The sequence below is a fragment of the Parus major genome, chromosome 10, assembly GCF_001522545.3.
Source record: "Parus major isolate Abel chromosome 10, Parus_major1.1, whole genome shotgun sequence".
In the NCBI taxonomy this organism is placed as follows: domain Eukaryota; kingdom Metazoa; phylum Chordata; class Aves; order Passeriformes; family Paridae; genus Parus; species Parus major.
In genome coordinates this window covers 3475788-3490420 of record NC_031779.1, presented here as the reverse complement: position 1 = coordinate 3490420, position 14633 = coordinate 3475788, and the positions used below count along the sequence as shown (strand labels likewise).

At 36.9% G+C, this 14633-nt stretch overlaps 1 protein-coding gene across 11 annotated transcripts in view; it reads right to left on the bottom strand.

Moving 5' to 3' along the window:
- Positions 1-14226, bottom strand: part of HERC1 (HECT and RLD domain containing E3 ubiquitin protein ligase family member 1) — a 113114-nt gene extending 98888 nt beyond the window's left edge. For all 11 annotated transcript variants that reach the window (XM_033516953.1, XM_033516949.1, XM_033516954.1 and 8 more), the window contains exons 1-14: positions 13271-14226; positions 11963-12058; positions 11466-11660; positions 9440-9751; positions 8757-8853; positions 7191-7334; positions 6504-6631; positions 5540-5684; positions 5260-5431; positions 4054-4188; positions 3131-3296; positions 2460-2585; positions 1433-1654; positions 121-273 (exon numbers count right to left, since the gene is read on the bottom strand). In XM_033516953.1, coding sequence (XP_033372844.1) covers positions 121-273; positions 1433-1654; positions 2460-2585; positions 3131-3296; positions 4054-4188; positions 5260-5431; positions 5540-5684; positions 6504-6631; positions 7191-7334; positions 8757-8853; positions 9440-9751; positions 11466-11660; positions 11963-12058; positions 13271-14200 — 3021 coding nt within the window. In that variant the 5' untranslated portion in view covers positions 14201-14226. The remainder of the gene's footprint in view (positions 1-120; positions 274-1432; positions 1655-2459; positions 2586-3130; positions 3297-4053; positions 4189-5259; positions 5432-5539; positions 5685-6503; positions 6632-7190; positions 7335-8756; positions 8854-9439; positions 9752-11465; positions 11661-11962; positions 12059-13270) is intronic.
- Between the last annotated feature and the right edge of the window lie 407 nt (positions 14227-14633).

Below are 14633 nucleotides of genomic sequence, written 5' to 3'. Positions count from 1 at the left end.
ATTTAAATCACTTCAGCTTTCAAATACTCAGATTTTCAAAAGGAACCTTATAACATTCTAGTGTTTATGAATACTTAATTATTTTTTTGTCTCCTAAACGGTAAAAATAAGGACACACACCTCAGTAACACTGTTGATGTGGCAATAAGCCAGCAATTGTTTCTGCAGGGAACATAAAAGCTCATGCAGATGAGCAGGTTGGCTGTTTTCTGATGATGATGTACCTAGTAAAAATTTATCACTGTTTTTTTCCAGTTCTCCAAAGGCTTGGTCCTATTAAGACAAAAGGGGATAAAGATATCAATTAACTCTGCTTCAAGCGCTGTAACACTTTACTATCACCTAAAAAGAAGCATTTTTATCTTTACTATATGCACCTGTAATTACTGAAGAAATTGGATAATGTCAAGTGGATAATGGGATAACCAAACTTGAAATTCTGATTGTTTATAATGTCACAGCAGCTATTGTGGTAGTCATCAGGCAAACACTTCTTAAAATGTTTCTTTTGCATGCAGCAATGTTTTTATTCCTCACTAAGGATAACTAGATGAAAAACCTCACTTCCTAACCTAGCCCCTAAAGCACAATGTGTTAAAATAAGGACTAATTCTTAGGATCTCTTGTGGGCTGATGCACAAGATATCTCACATTAGAATCCCTTTTTACACTGTCTAGGTTGGCAATAGAAGAACATAGATGGCTGCTTGACTCCCTTTGGAATCCACTGGAAAAAGTGAGTTAGTTTCAAGCAGCCAATTCAAAGCAGACAGTTTCACCTTGCTGACTGAAGGAGGTCTAGATAGAAGAACAAAACACTGCCACCCTGCACTGAGGAGCTCCACACTACACCAGGCAAGTCCAAACCTCTAGTATTGTCTCACTGTTGAATTCAACTGGCTGGTTGAATTAAAAGCTGAGTCAGGGATTTGCTCTCATGCTCCCCAACACTTTCTAAGAACAACAATCTGGCTGACACACTGTGTTAATAAAACCTGTACTTGCTGCTCTATTACAAGGCAGTTACCACCCTAGTGAAGTTAATTAAACAGATTCATGCTCCTGGTGGCTGCTTATTGCTCCCTGGTGGCTGAGATTACACAGACACTGCTTACTACCAGTTTACTTCTTATGCTACGTTTTCTCTTCTAAAAAAATCTGAAGGCAAAGCAAGAGCAATAAAAACAGTCTGATATGAAACCAGCTGCATTTACATAAGTTACATTAAACAATAAATACCACTATGGAAATACTAGAAGCATACTGTTAGAGATTATTTAACTGACTTTAGTCCACTTAAATACATGTGGCACTGCTACTTTAGATAAACAAATTGAGCATCATTTCCTTAAGATGGGGGATAATAGTAACCCTTCAAAGTATCAAAAAATAATTATAATTTTAAAAAAATTAATATGAAGACAGTACATACTGTATAAAATCCCAAGTTTCTTAGAAGAGTCTTCATTAAGATTTCAGCTAGATGAGTATCTGGATGACTGCTCTGGACAGCATATGCTTGGTCAGAGAGGTTTCCATAGCTGATACACAACGAGGAAGTTTCTGTGGTATCGGATGGGGAGCTATAGCCAAGCAGGGAAGCTACGTGGGTGTGATCCTGCAAGCTTGTCAGAATGATGTCCAACTGCATTCTCTAAAGAACATTTAGACACAAAAATCACTCTTTGTTCATAAAGATAAAATAATGAACTAAGAATAAGAAAGTGTTAGGCATACTTAGCCAATAAAAATATTCTAATGGGACATAGAAACAAGCTGGAGGGCTTTACCAAAATATTCCAGGTATTCCTTGAGATTTGATTTGTACTATTAGAGAGTGGATAAATATACTGAATTAGATTCACCATACCCAGTAAAAATCTGAGATTAACAGAGACAGAAACTAGATTGTCCACATGGTGGGCAATAAGGGCAAGACACTGAACCAAACACTTTCTCCAGTATGTCCTGGTTATCTGATTATTTGGGAAGAGGGGTAGGAGACACACAATTTCTCTACACTGTACATCAGAAAAAGGGTACAAAGAAGAACCTTGCAGTTGTCTTTGCAAAGTAGGGTGAAGTCCATGTAAGGAAAGCGTTATGCAAGTATTCATCCCAGAAAACAGTTAATTTTCTCTTACCAAAGCTTGTTCAATCAATCTAGTATTCAAACTTAACTAATCTCTAAACTTGTCTGGATACAGCACCACAGCAATTGCTAAGCTCTCTGTAGATGACCTCCACTTGAGAAAACAAGCAGTGGTCCCTGCCTCACTCCCCACTCTGGTTTAGCCAGGCTGCCCTATAGATTTTGTTACACTGGGGTTTGCACTGCATCTCCCCAGAAATGTGCCTGCACTCTGCAAATGGGGCTCACCTCATAGCTCAAAATGTTCTCACAGAAAAACCCAAAGCAAACCACAACTGCTCTCAGGCATGTTTTTACTTGACCTTACCTGTCCTTTTGATAAGCTTTCCCATCTATCAGGACCTTGAGGCAGAAGAGAATGTAGCAATTCCATTCTCTCTCGCAATGGAGGAAGTAGCATAGTTGCTCCAACTGACAGTGTCTCAATTACAACCTAAAGTTAGGGCAGCCAAAAATACTTCTTCAGTGGAGAAAGGAAATAATCAACCCACCTGTATCCTCAAAAAATACCAGACATCACACATGATATATCCCAAGTATCTGTTTAATTTCATTTAATATCAGAATTCTACCACACAATAGCACACTAATCTTTTATGCTGTGACACAAACATGTGCAGTACATTGAAGGAGTGAAACAAGACCCACAAATGTTGCTATTTCTTGTAAGAATGCATCTTAGGAGAATTACTCAACCAAGTAAGTTACTCAATCCACAACAATAACATTTGAGGCTCACTATTACAGGGAAGAACAATTTGAAAGTTACAAAATTAAGCATCTTTCTAAAATTCTTATGCAAATATTCTCCTCTGCTTTCAGATCATAAAACAGCAATTGTGACTACATTCTTTAACGAGTAAAACAGGCAAGTCAAAATAATTCAAAAAGTCTGATAAATATCCAACTATACACACACAAAAAAAAAGAGAACACAGTAGTACAACTTTCACATGTAAACAACAAGGCATTACTTACTTCTTGAATTTCATCAGGTACAGAAGAGTCCATCAGTCTGAACAAGAGATTTCGAAGAGGACCAGCCTGCCGACCGAGAATGCTGGTGGCTACACCTCCAGCCAGTGCAAGTGCAAGGTGATTAGAAAGCAGCTTCAAACACAATTTAAGAAAATTGTGATGTTCCCTATAAAAGGAATATATATACCTGTTAACCTCTCCTATTGTTAGCATTGCTCCCTTCCACTTATTTGTGCACAAAGCTTTTAACTCTCCTTTGATTTTTCATATTAGAAAGGCAAGTAAATTCCAACTGGGAGTTTAAGGAAACTCCTCTGAGGAACTTACTGCCAGCCTGCTTAAAAGAACAAAAACTGAAACTAGAATAGAAAAGTGTCTTTTTGAACAACAGTTGCAAGAGACATTTACTTTAAATTAGTAGTTTCATTAATTACGAGGCAAAACTATCCCAAAATACCAAAATAAACAATAATACAATATACAGAGGAAAACAAAAAACTTTTAAGTAATAAATGTAATCTTCTCTCAGAAGATTTAGAAGTAGAACAGTCAGGTTAAAAACAAACAGGATATTCATTTCTAGTGCTCTTAAAAAAATATTTGAAACACTGCTTACAGGAGTAAGAACTGACAACACAGAAAAATTAAAGGCATTTCAACTACACAGAAAAATATGTTTCAAAGGAAAACTCAGAAGCACTTAATTCTTTGCATAATGAAAATTAATTTCAGACTAAAGATCCTGCTACATTTGAGACACTGTAAAGCTCCTCTGTTATACAGATACACTAGAGTAATTTACACAAATGGCACCTGAATGAGCAACCAGACTTATGCTTGTTAAAGAATAGACTAATCCATGCACCAGTGCTGTAAAGAAAAAACAAATATAAAAATCTGTAACGTGCATATGCTGTATGTACCTTGATGAAGGAAAAGGAAGAGGAGGAATTTCACTGTTAATTTTGTCACAGTAGTGCTCAAGAAAAGAACGAAGATGTGAAAAGGTGCTTTCTTCAAGATCAACACAATAGGGTCTGTGCCATGCCACAACTTGTCTGGAATCAAGCATCAAAAAAAATTACCTTCTATAAATCTTTAACCACTTTAATAAATTAATAGTTTAAACAGGTTGAACACTGAATACACTTAACTAAACTAGATTCTTTCTTAGAGCAAAGCAATACAACTATGGCAGACCTGCTTCCTGATCCACAAAGGTATTTTCTGCTCTCTTTTCTGTACAACTCTTTACAACCAAACACTCCACATTTATGGACAAAAACACCTCAATGCCATAATTCTGAAGCCATATACATTTAATCTGATTCATGCAAAGGCTGACCACTAATCATAAAGCTGGTTTTAGTACAAATGTTATAGACATTGATAAAATACAGGGAGAACTCAAATGCAGAAGTAGCACTTAGTCCTATTTGAGTCTATCAACCAATTTCCTTAGTTGATAGCTCCTTCAAAAACAAGGCATTTGAAATTCTTCCTCAATTATCTTCCAAATATAAAGTTTTCTATTCCTTTGTGTTAGTCCATGCATAGAAGTTTGCCAGTTCACTTCAATCACTTGCAAACATCTTTCGTGAGAAAGTATTGAGTTATTGTATATTTATAACCAATCTATTTATTAAGGTACCTATTTTCAGTTTAACATGTAGCCATACAGAAATTTTTTAAGATCTTTAAATGCACCTCAGTAATTTGTCTGAACTTTCCAAAGTTTCCTGATTAGTGTACTACTTATTACACTAAAAGAAATTTCTCCAGCCATAAAAAATACCCTCAGAAGTGAAAAATAAATAGTTGTTTCACCTCCCGCTGACCACCTTGGCAATATTTAGTAAACAGAGGTAGGTTTTGTCTAACTACATGAAAGAAACATTCATATATAAAGCAGAATCTTTGGTGCTGATACATTTTCACTTGTAATATGCAACAATTAGAGAAGAAGAGGGAGGAAAGGGAAGAGGAAGACTACTTTCCAAACCAAAACATTACAACCAGAGTGCTTGACACACATGATGTGGGAAGACCTTCAGGAGATAGTAAAACATATCCCAAAATGGACCTGCATAAAAGAATAAAATGATACCTGTCCCAAATGTCATTGTTACCTGTCCCTTGGAAGAGCCGTCCAGGCAAGGCTGTGGGATGTTCCAGCTGAAATCTGTTGAATTGCAACTCCATCTAAACCACTTACTTTCTTCGGTTTAGTAATGGGGCCAGTAGAGTTTCCTTGACCACACTGTCCCATTGAATTGTTACCCCATGCATAAACTTCATTATCTATAAAGTAGAATAGTAGAATATCAGATAAAGTAGAAAACAAAAGCTGAGCTACAACTGTTTTGATCAAGAGGAGGATTATGTATCTTTACAGCTTATTCTCTTTACCATGAGAAAGTGCCAGACAGTGACTGTCACCAATGGAAATGTCAACTATCCTGGTAGCAGACAGCTCTTCGATGAGCTTGGGTCTGAGAGCAGTCGCCTCCGAAGAGCCACAGCCAAGGCAGGCCCCACAGCCCCACGCATAAACCTGGAGCAAAGAAACCACAGAACAGCTACAGGTCACACTTGTGCTACAGCAAACAACATCCCAGCAAACCACCTGGACAATGACTGCAATTACACTTTCAGCACAATGTGCTTTCCTAACTGAACACACATCTCAAAGTGTGCATTCCTTCCCCCAACCACCGAGGTGCCAAGAGCACAGCAAGGGGGAGGCTGCTGCAGGAAAACAAACTGCTACAGTCAATGTCAACACTGCTAACCCCTACTTTGAAAACTCACTGCCCCTGAATCACAGAGCTGGGGATGGGGAAGCCAGCTGGGTTACACTGTGGAAATGCTTATTGGATGATATGTATCCATCATGCCAGGAAGGGCCCTCATTTACCACCTCAACATTTATCTCCAAGCTTGCTGAGATTTTTCAGAGTAGAAATACAACTTGTAGTTAACACCTATATTCTAATATACACATACATTAAAAAAAACTATTAAATCACTTAATCAATCACCTGAGTTGGTTACTGAATTACAAATTACAAGCATTTCACTGCTGTTTGTTTCTTGAATCCAATTTGACTTCATGCTGGTTACATTTATTAACCTAAAAATACTACATTTTCTATGACTAAGCAAGAATCTTGAAAATTGTGTTTTAGATGACAGCACATTTTGAAATACTCTTGTGCATTAGATACTTCAATCTCTAATCAAGAGCTTCATTTCTACTTAAGTACAAGTTGAACATTTTCTCAACAGTCAAAATAATAAATGCTGAGGTAACACGAACACAGACCCTCTTCACCAACACCCGTAATTTGAGTGAAAATTTGGTTTTGCCTACCTGCCCTGTTGATGTCAAGGCAAGTGAAGACTGACTCCCAGCACAAACTTTTCGAATAAACATTCCTTGCAAGGCTTCTATAACTTTAGGTTTATATACTCTATTTGTATCACCGTGACCAAGTTTGCCTACAAAAGGAGGAAACATAACTGAAAGGTATTTTCAATGGATATACAACAATTAAAAGCACCCCAAAAGAGTTTATTTTGATTTTCAAAAATGTCAGAGTGGATTTTTATTATTAAAACATATTAATTTTTTTATAAAACCTATTCTCTTTCAATTACAATAATTACAGATTTAAATAATTATATTTATTATAGTTTATTTTAAAATTGAAATACTAATCCCAGGCAGTTTAGATGTAATAGTTTGCAGGACATAGAAAACTACTGTCATATCATGAGTGAGCTTATTTGAAAGTCATCTGCACAGCATGTTTTCCAGAACTGCTCATCCAGTCACTGATCTTTCTGCATTGTGAAACCCTTCCCCTGCTGATAATCACTTTTTTAACCCTATAATCTTGCAGGTGAACTTCAGATATTGTGTTTAGATGTTTTAAGAATCCCTTCCTTGAACAGCTACTAAGTGAATAAAAATCAGAACCAAACTGCAAGGAGTACTGAAACTATGAGGCGGATGGAATAAGACAAAAATTATTACCAAAACCTTCATTTTACCCACCATTGTCTCCTCCTCCAAATGACCACACTGTTCTCCCATCTTTGGATAATGCTATTGTGTGTGAACTGCCACAGGAAACCTCTCCTACATTGCTGATATCTTTTACTAAAGTTGGAACGTTGCGGCTGTTGCTGTCACCGTGACCTAAGGAAAAAAGAAAAAAAAGTATTTTCTTTTTGTGAAGATTAAAGTCCTATTTCTGTTTTGTAATCAAGATTTCGCAAATTCCACATGTATTGCAGTCATCACAAATCATGATTCTGCCTTTTTGGAAAGGTTTGTAGTAAGGTTTGGAAGACTTCTGTCATAAAGTTGCAACATTTAATCTTTACAACATACTCCAGAGCACCTGTTCATATCTCACTGCCTCTAAAATGAATAAAATATGATCATTTTCTACCTAGCTGAAAAGAAATAAAAAGAATTGCTAGCACAACTGCCTTCAACACCAGCTGATTAGGTAGCTAGACTTCCCAATACTGGGCAGCAGGTGTCCTGCACAGCATGAGGAAGATGCAGTGAGGGCCCTCTCTCACTCCTGTCCATACAGGACAAACTGAAGGGATTAATTTAAGAGGGAAATTAAGAGCACTGGTATGCATAACTGATTAAATATGAACAACTTCCCATAATCCAATGAAACATTACTTTTTAGCTTCCTTCTGGAACTCACCATTGTCTACCCCAAGACCCAAAGAGGACATCAAAACTCCACAATAATCTAAAACTCAAGGAGAACGTTTCCACAATTTCCAACAAAATTCCAGTTAAATATCTAACAAAGCTCTTTTCTTAACAGCAATATGCTCAGAACTTCTACTGATTCCCTTGAAAGCCATGACTGTCAAATGGTGTCCTCATACTCCACCCCTGCCACTTGCTTGCTTTCACCCCTCTATACTTGATGATTGTGACATTCAAAGAAAAGAAAACAGAAGGGAACTAAAGCCCAACTTTAAACAATTTTCTATGCAAAATCTGTTGGTTCAACTGAACCTGCTCAAGAAGGGTTGTTTTATACCAGGCATAGCAGCCCTACAGCAAAGATGATGAAACAGACAAGTGAACTTGAAGCAAATAGTAATACAGGGTTTCTTGTTTCAGTTAAATTGAACTTTTTAGATCTACTAAGGTAAAAGGACACTAAGCCATTCTGGCAAACTTAACACCAAGTACCCTTATTAGAATCAGACCCTTGATATTATTAGCCAGTTATTCCTGACTCTTCAAAGAACCATTCTACCATCACACTATATAAGGTTTATCTAGAATTCCAGTTTATTTAAAATGTCTACTGTTTAAATTCCAGTGGCATTAGCAACCATATAGTCTCATGAATGAATAAAAGCAACTTGACTTGAAATGAAAAATAATTTTACAAAGATTTTTTAAAAAGAACTGCATTCAAAATTTTTAAGAGTCTCAGCACTTGCCAGCTGTACACAAACACGTAAGTAAATGTGTATGTGTACATAGAGGGGACAATTAGAGAACAAGGCAAACACATGTATAAAATCATTACTAGATGTTTTTTTCCAAAAGTATCTAATGAAATTTTCAAATTACCTAATCTTCCAAAGTCTCCTTCTCCCCATGTGTACAGCTCTCCATCTTCTGTAACAGCAGCACTGTGTCTGTAGCCCGCTGATACACACACAACCACCTACATTACATGCAAAAAGAAAGATGAAGTTTTTACACAAATTGAGTGGCAAGTTTGAAAGCTTGGGAGAGTCCAGTTTCAGAAGGAGTCTACATAAACTAACCTGTTCATACAAGTACACACATAACCTTTACAATCTTTTCTATTTATTTGGTAAGGGGAGACAAGTACATAAAAAGGCAAGTTTATATGTAAATCTACTAATGATTTCTTTATCAAGAAGCTTTAGTATCATGATATCCTAGTCTTACAGGAGAAAAAAGCAGCATCAGTGGATGTTTAAGACACTAAACAAGCTGTATGTGAAAGCCTTGATATTGCAACCAGCAAAATTGAAACTGCAATTCAGTGAAAGCCCCTAAACAAGTTTGACTCAAGACTATGAGAAACTTTCCTGACAATGCCACCACCCAAATCACAGGCCTACAGGCAACCATAAGCTCTAGTGTTTTGCTGACAGCAAACCCAGCCTCAAAGAGAAGTCTAGAAAAAACACAGAATTTTCTTAGAATTTATCTATTTCAAATTTTACACAACATCTCAGCTGAACAGAACAAAAACAAGAGCTCTATTATACAAAACATACCTTCCCTTGTAGGGGACCCTGAATAAGTTTGGGATATTTCTGAGTAGAACTATTTCCATGTCCCAGTTTTCCGTAGTCACCATCACCCCAGCTGAACACTTCCCCTTCTGTTGTAAATGCTAAAGTGTGACCATCAGATCCTTTTGAAGATGACACCTTTTTAATAGACCTGTGAGGCTCAAAAGTCAATTTTTTCAATGTTGACTGATTGTTGGAATCTCCCAGTCCCAGTCTCCCATAGCTGCCTTTTCCACAGGCTCGAACAGAACCATCCGTAGAAATGACAAATGTACAATATTGTCCAGCTTCAATCTACAAAAGAGAAGAAAGGATTCAATAGAGAAATGCAGAGATTAGATAAATCCAGAATTTACATATAGGTCTAGAAGTCGGTATTTTTTTAACAGAACTTCAGCTTTCTTCATATAACATGATGTATAAATTAATTTTATTTCAGCAAGCAGTAAAACTAAAATTCTTGGGAAGTATATTATGATTAAATTTAGTTTCAAAATATACTAAAGTATGCAAACAGTGATTATTTTATTTATTTGTATCTCCTTCTACAGACTATTGAACTTGAGCTGCACTCTGATCTCATGGATGGAAATCTTAGTTTTTTAAAAGCAAAAAGACAAATTAACAGCTTGATAAAACACTGTACTTTTTTGCTTAATTTTAACCAGTACCAAGAGGTAACATTACAGAAATAGACCAAATGTTAAAAATCCATTCACTTGAGACTATAAACTTTAATTATGTGAACATCAAAGAAATATGATTAAAAGCTCTTAAGAAAATAAGAACTTGCCCCTATTGGGAAGTCAGTGCTCAGCTGAGGAACGACCCAACAACAAACAGATTAACACAGAATCATTCCCTATAGGAATCTTAACACAGCAGAAGTGCATATCAGGTTCCATCTGAAGCATAAAACAGCCCCAAAGAGGTGGCCACAGCCCTATTTAATAGGAATGAATGTCTTCATACAGATAATCCTACAGCAATCATCAATCAGTGAAGGCTAAGTGGAAAAATCACATAAATTTGTTGTTTAGTTGTATACAGTACTATTAAAAAAGTAATCCATTCATTCAGATCATGCATTTCATTCTTGTGTATTAGTCTTTTGAATGTTTTGAAAGTTTTCTGAGTGCATAAACTTGCTTTATGATGCCCAGTCCTGCAGCCCTTTGGAATATAAAATATATCAATGATGTCCATACACAATTCCAGAAAACACACTTAAATTGTCTAGTAACCAAAAAGTGACTTTACTTAAGTCAACACTGCAAAGCCAATATAGTACCAGAAGAGCAAACATGACAAAACATAAAATACATATTTTAATTTATTAGTTATTTTAATTTAAAATACTATTTAAAATTATTTATTTTAATATATTAATAATATTTTTATATTTAAAATTAATTTTTATATTTTTTATATTTATCTCTATATAAAAATATTCTGGGTCATGCATCAGCAGAAGTTGCTCAGTTGCAACTACAGAATCTGTGACTGAGAGCAGGAAGAGCGTGTACACTGATGTTCAGAAAGCTAATTAGGGTTGCTGTGTCAGCAGCTAGCACAGTTTGAGCTTCAAACTCGGCAATCTTGGGTATGAAAACCACCAATGGAAAAGAACATGGAGTTGATAAGACACCCTTTAACCAGCAATAAAAGCAAACACAAACAAAAAAACAAACAAAAATCAAAACAAATCCACCAAAAAAAATTACAGACCACTACACTTGTTCCCACAGAGCAAGTCAGGCAATTCAATCATTTCTTGTTACATGGATATTTATCTGTGTGTGTCACTAACAACAAAGCAGAATACTTTTATGGATGCCTGGGAAAAACAGAGAGAAATTCTCAGGAAAATAACTTGTTTGACCAGTTCCAAGCATCATCCCTTCATTACAACTTGACACTCAGCAATAAAGCACTACTTTTCAATTTCTTACTGTGACTATGAAGCTGCTGAATGTTACATAATGCACCACTAACAAAAAACACTCACAGTCTGTGCATCAGAAAAGCTTGGTGCAAGCTTGGGTTGAAGTATTTTCTCTTGAGTTCCTTCTACCAGCTGGTGGCTGCTGTTACTGCCCCACACATACACCTCACAGGTCTCCGACACAATGGGAGCATCGCCCGTTTGAATGCTGTCAGGGCTGGCACACGTCCTTGAATAGTCTGAAGCCATCCGACAAACCTGTTCAAACCAAAGCTTTGTTACACAGTAGTACTTTATAGCTCTTTCTATATAGTCATAGTGTTTAATACAGCTTTAACTGCTCCTCAACATGGTAACTGCCTAAAATACAAATCACCATAGCCATATCATTAGCTTGCCCAAATGACTTTATCTCAGTACATCTTAGTTTTTCAATGTTTTTTCACCTCTTCTACCCCAGAATAACTTGGTCAAGACTGGACTACACGCACATGTGCACACCAATCACATGTGTGAGGAGGAAGTAAACCACAGTAACTTCCAAGTTTTTTTAGACATACCTCTTCAAATAAGCACAGAGCTGCCTCATACAGAGAACATAAGCCATCAGATGTTCTGGTTGGCTCTCTCCATTGACTTCGATCAGCAGATGATCCCTACAATATTTAAACACTGTTATTAGGAGAGACACGCTTCCAATACAGCAGCAGTCCACATGAACAAAATTTATTAGGGATTTGTTCTTATTGCTAAGCAAAAACTAATGGCTCTTTCTATTAGCTTAAGTATCCTACCTCTCTCCTGCGCTGTGATACCTGCATACGCTTCAGGAAAACACAACTGTCACAAGTGCTAGTTCAACATTCTTACTGATTCAGTTTTGTGAAAGTATCTGGGTTCAAAGTTAATTTCACCCAATACTATTTTGCAATTAAATGCATGTTATTTGTGTTTAACATAATAATTATTTTAAAATTACCAATCATGATTAATTTTCTGTTTACATATCTCTCATATTTTGGTCTCTAATTGTATATATAGCCCAAAACCAACAACAAATAAAATTGTTCATCACAGCATTTAATCCAATTCAGATACTGCTAATGCCATGCTCTTCTCATGGACCCCATTCTCCAAAATATTTTTTCGATTTTTTTAGAATCTTTTTTAGATATTAAAGTTTATGTTTATTAACAAGCAGTACAAGCCTGAAAGAATGACTACTTGAGGAGAAAAGTCATTGCCTGTTTCAGTCTGAGCACCATGAGGCAGAAGCTTGCCACAGCTTCCAACTGTGTACTGTGCAGTAATTTCATACCTTTAAAAGCAATATTCATCTAGCACCAGCAGTAAGCATTCAATATACAAAGCAGTGTGCCACACTTTCAATTTAGCTCATTTTCTATCACATTAATTTCTGAGCATCAGCAAAACTGCTGAACATCCTGAAGATTTATAAGCAGAGGCATAGGTGAATGGGAGAGCAGGAATGTGCAATGAAAGTAACTAACAGGAAACAAGGTATATTACACAACTTTAAATTTTCTAACTTTTTCTGCTATGAACTTAAATGTACAAGTCCAAGTGGATCAAGTATGTCCTCAATTCTTTCCCTGAAGTTAGAGCATAACACCAAAAATGATAACACAGAGATTGTTTTGCTGTTTCATCTTTACCTATGAGGAAACAGGTGGGCAGGAATGGAGAGAAGGAGATAGTGGGTAACAGAGGAAATAAGGGGGAAAAAATTGACAAAAAATTCCCCTTTCTAACATATTCAGCAAACTGGCATTCACAGTGTGGAGGAAGTATTCAGTAAGAATGCAAATACACTGCAATGCAGAAAAGCCAAAGGTGGTTATACCTACCAGAGATCGTCGCATCTGGGTCAATATACTCATAAAGCAATCAAAGCTGATCATCCCTTCTGGACTTTGCAGCAACTTGGATTTCTCCATGGTGTTCACTACAGCTGAAGCACCTAAAGCCATTTCTATCCATTCAAGAAGGTATCTCAAGGCACCTCGTTGGGCAGCCAAACCAAGAAGCAACTCGGAAGCTAATCTACGACCTAGAGTATCTGCCCCAGAGTTTGGAATCGTTACTCCTTTAAGAAAAGTTGTTACTTGTGATAAACAGTCCAAACCCATTGGTGGAATCTTGCTTTCATTTGCTAGAGATAAAGGTGGTAAAGAGCTAACAACTTCTATTGCAGTGTGGATAACATCATTGCAGAGACTGAGGCCAGGTCCTGCTGCAGGCATCATCCAGCTTTGTCTCAGCAGTGCAAATAACAAGCTCAATCCAGTCCGAACTCCCATTTCTATCAGCGCGTCTGTGCTTGACCTGGGGCGTTCACTGACACAGTGCACATCTGTGGATCCAGAACTGCTTTCTGGTGAATGCTGCTGTTGTTTCACCTTACCCTTATCATGGTATTTATTAGAAAGTGCATAGAAGACACGCTGCAGCACAAGGAGACGCTTTCGAAGAGCTCCAGCAAACGGAGAGTCTGAGCACACCATCTTTGCCAGTGCCAGCTGGCTGCTAAGAAGGGCATCCAAATAGTGGTCCTGTTCATCACTAGATAGAGATTCCCGCTCAAAATCTGGTAACTGAGGTCCTTTGAGGCACAGAACCTGCTGGGGCAATGGCACTACTTCTTTATTGCTAACTAACTTAGCATACAAGACAGAAACTCCCTCCCTTGTTGCAATAGATTCACTGTCTTCTGTGATCCAGGAGCTGTTTAGGTGTTCAAGCCATTTCAGCTTCACAGGTGGGACCATAGCTGCCATACTGGTTTACTTCTTTGCCATTAGTCCTGAAGATGAAAAAAACTGTCAATAGGTATGCAATATTATCTACAGAACTTATTACTTACAGCAAGACAATCCCAAATAATCCTTTCAGAAGGTAAACAGCAAAAGATAAACCACCAAGAATTATCAGTTTCACCATCTGATCTACATGTATGTGCAACTTACTTAAAATGATGTAAGAATTTTAGTATAAGTCATTCTGAATTTTCTAAATCCATATGCACAAAAATCCACACGAAGCAAATTTAATTCTGCTAAGTGATATGAACAGCATTTAACAGATAAGGCAATTGGAGATTTAGATGTTGAGAACCACAAAGGTGCAGGGCTGATAAGCATACCTCAGCACTAAGATGATTTTTATCTTCAGCATCATCCATGTAATGGTATGATATTTTGCTATTTTATA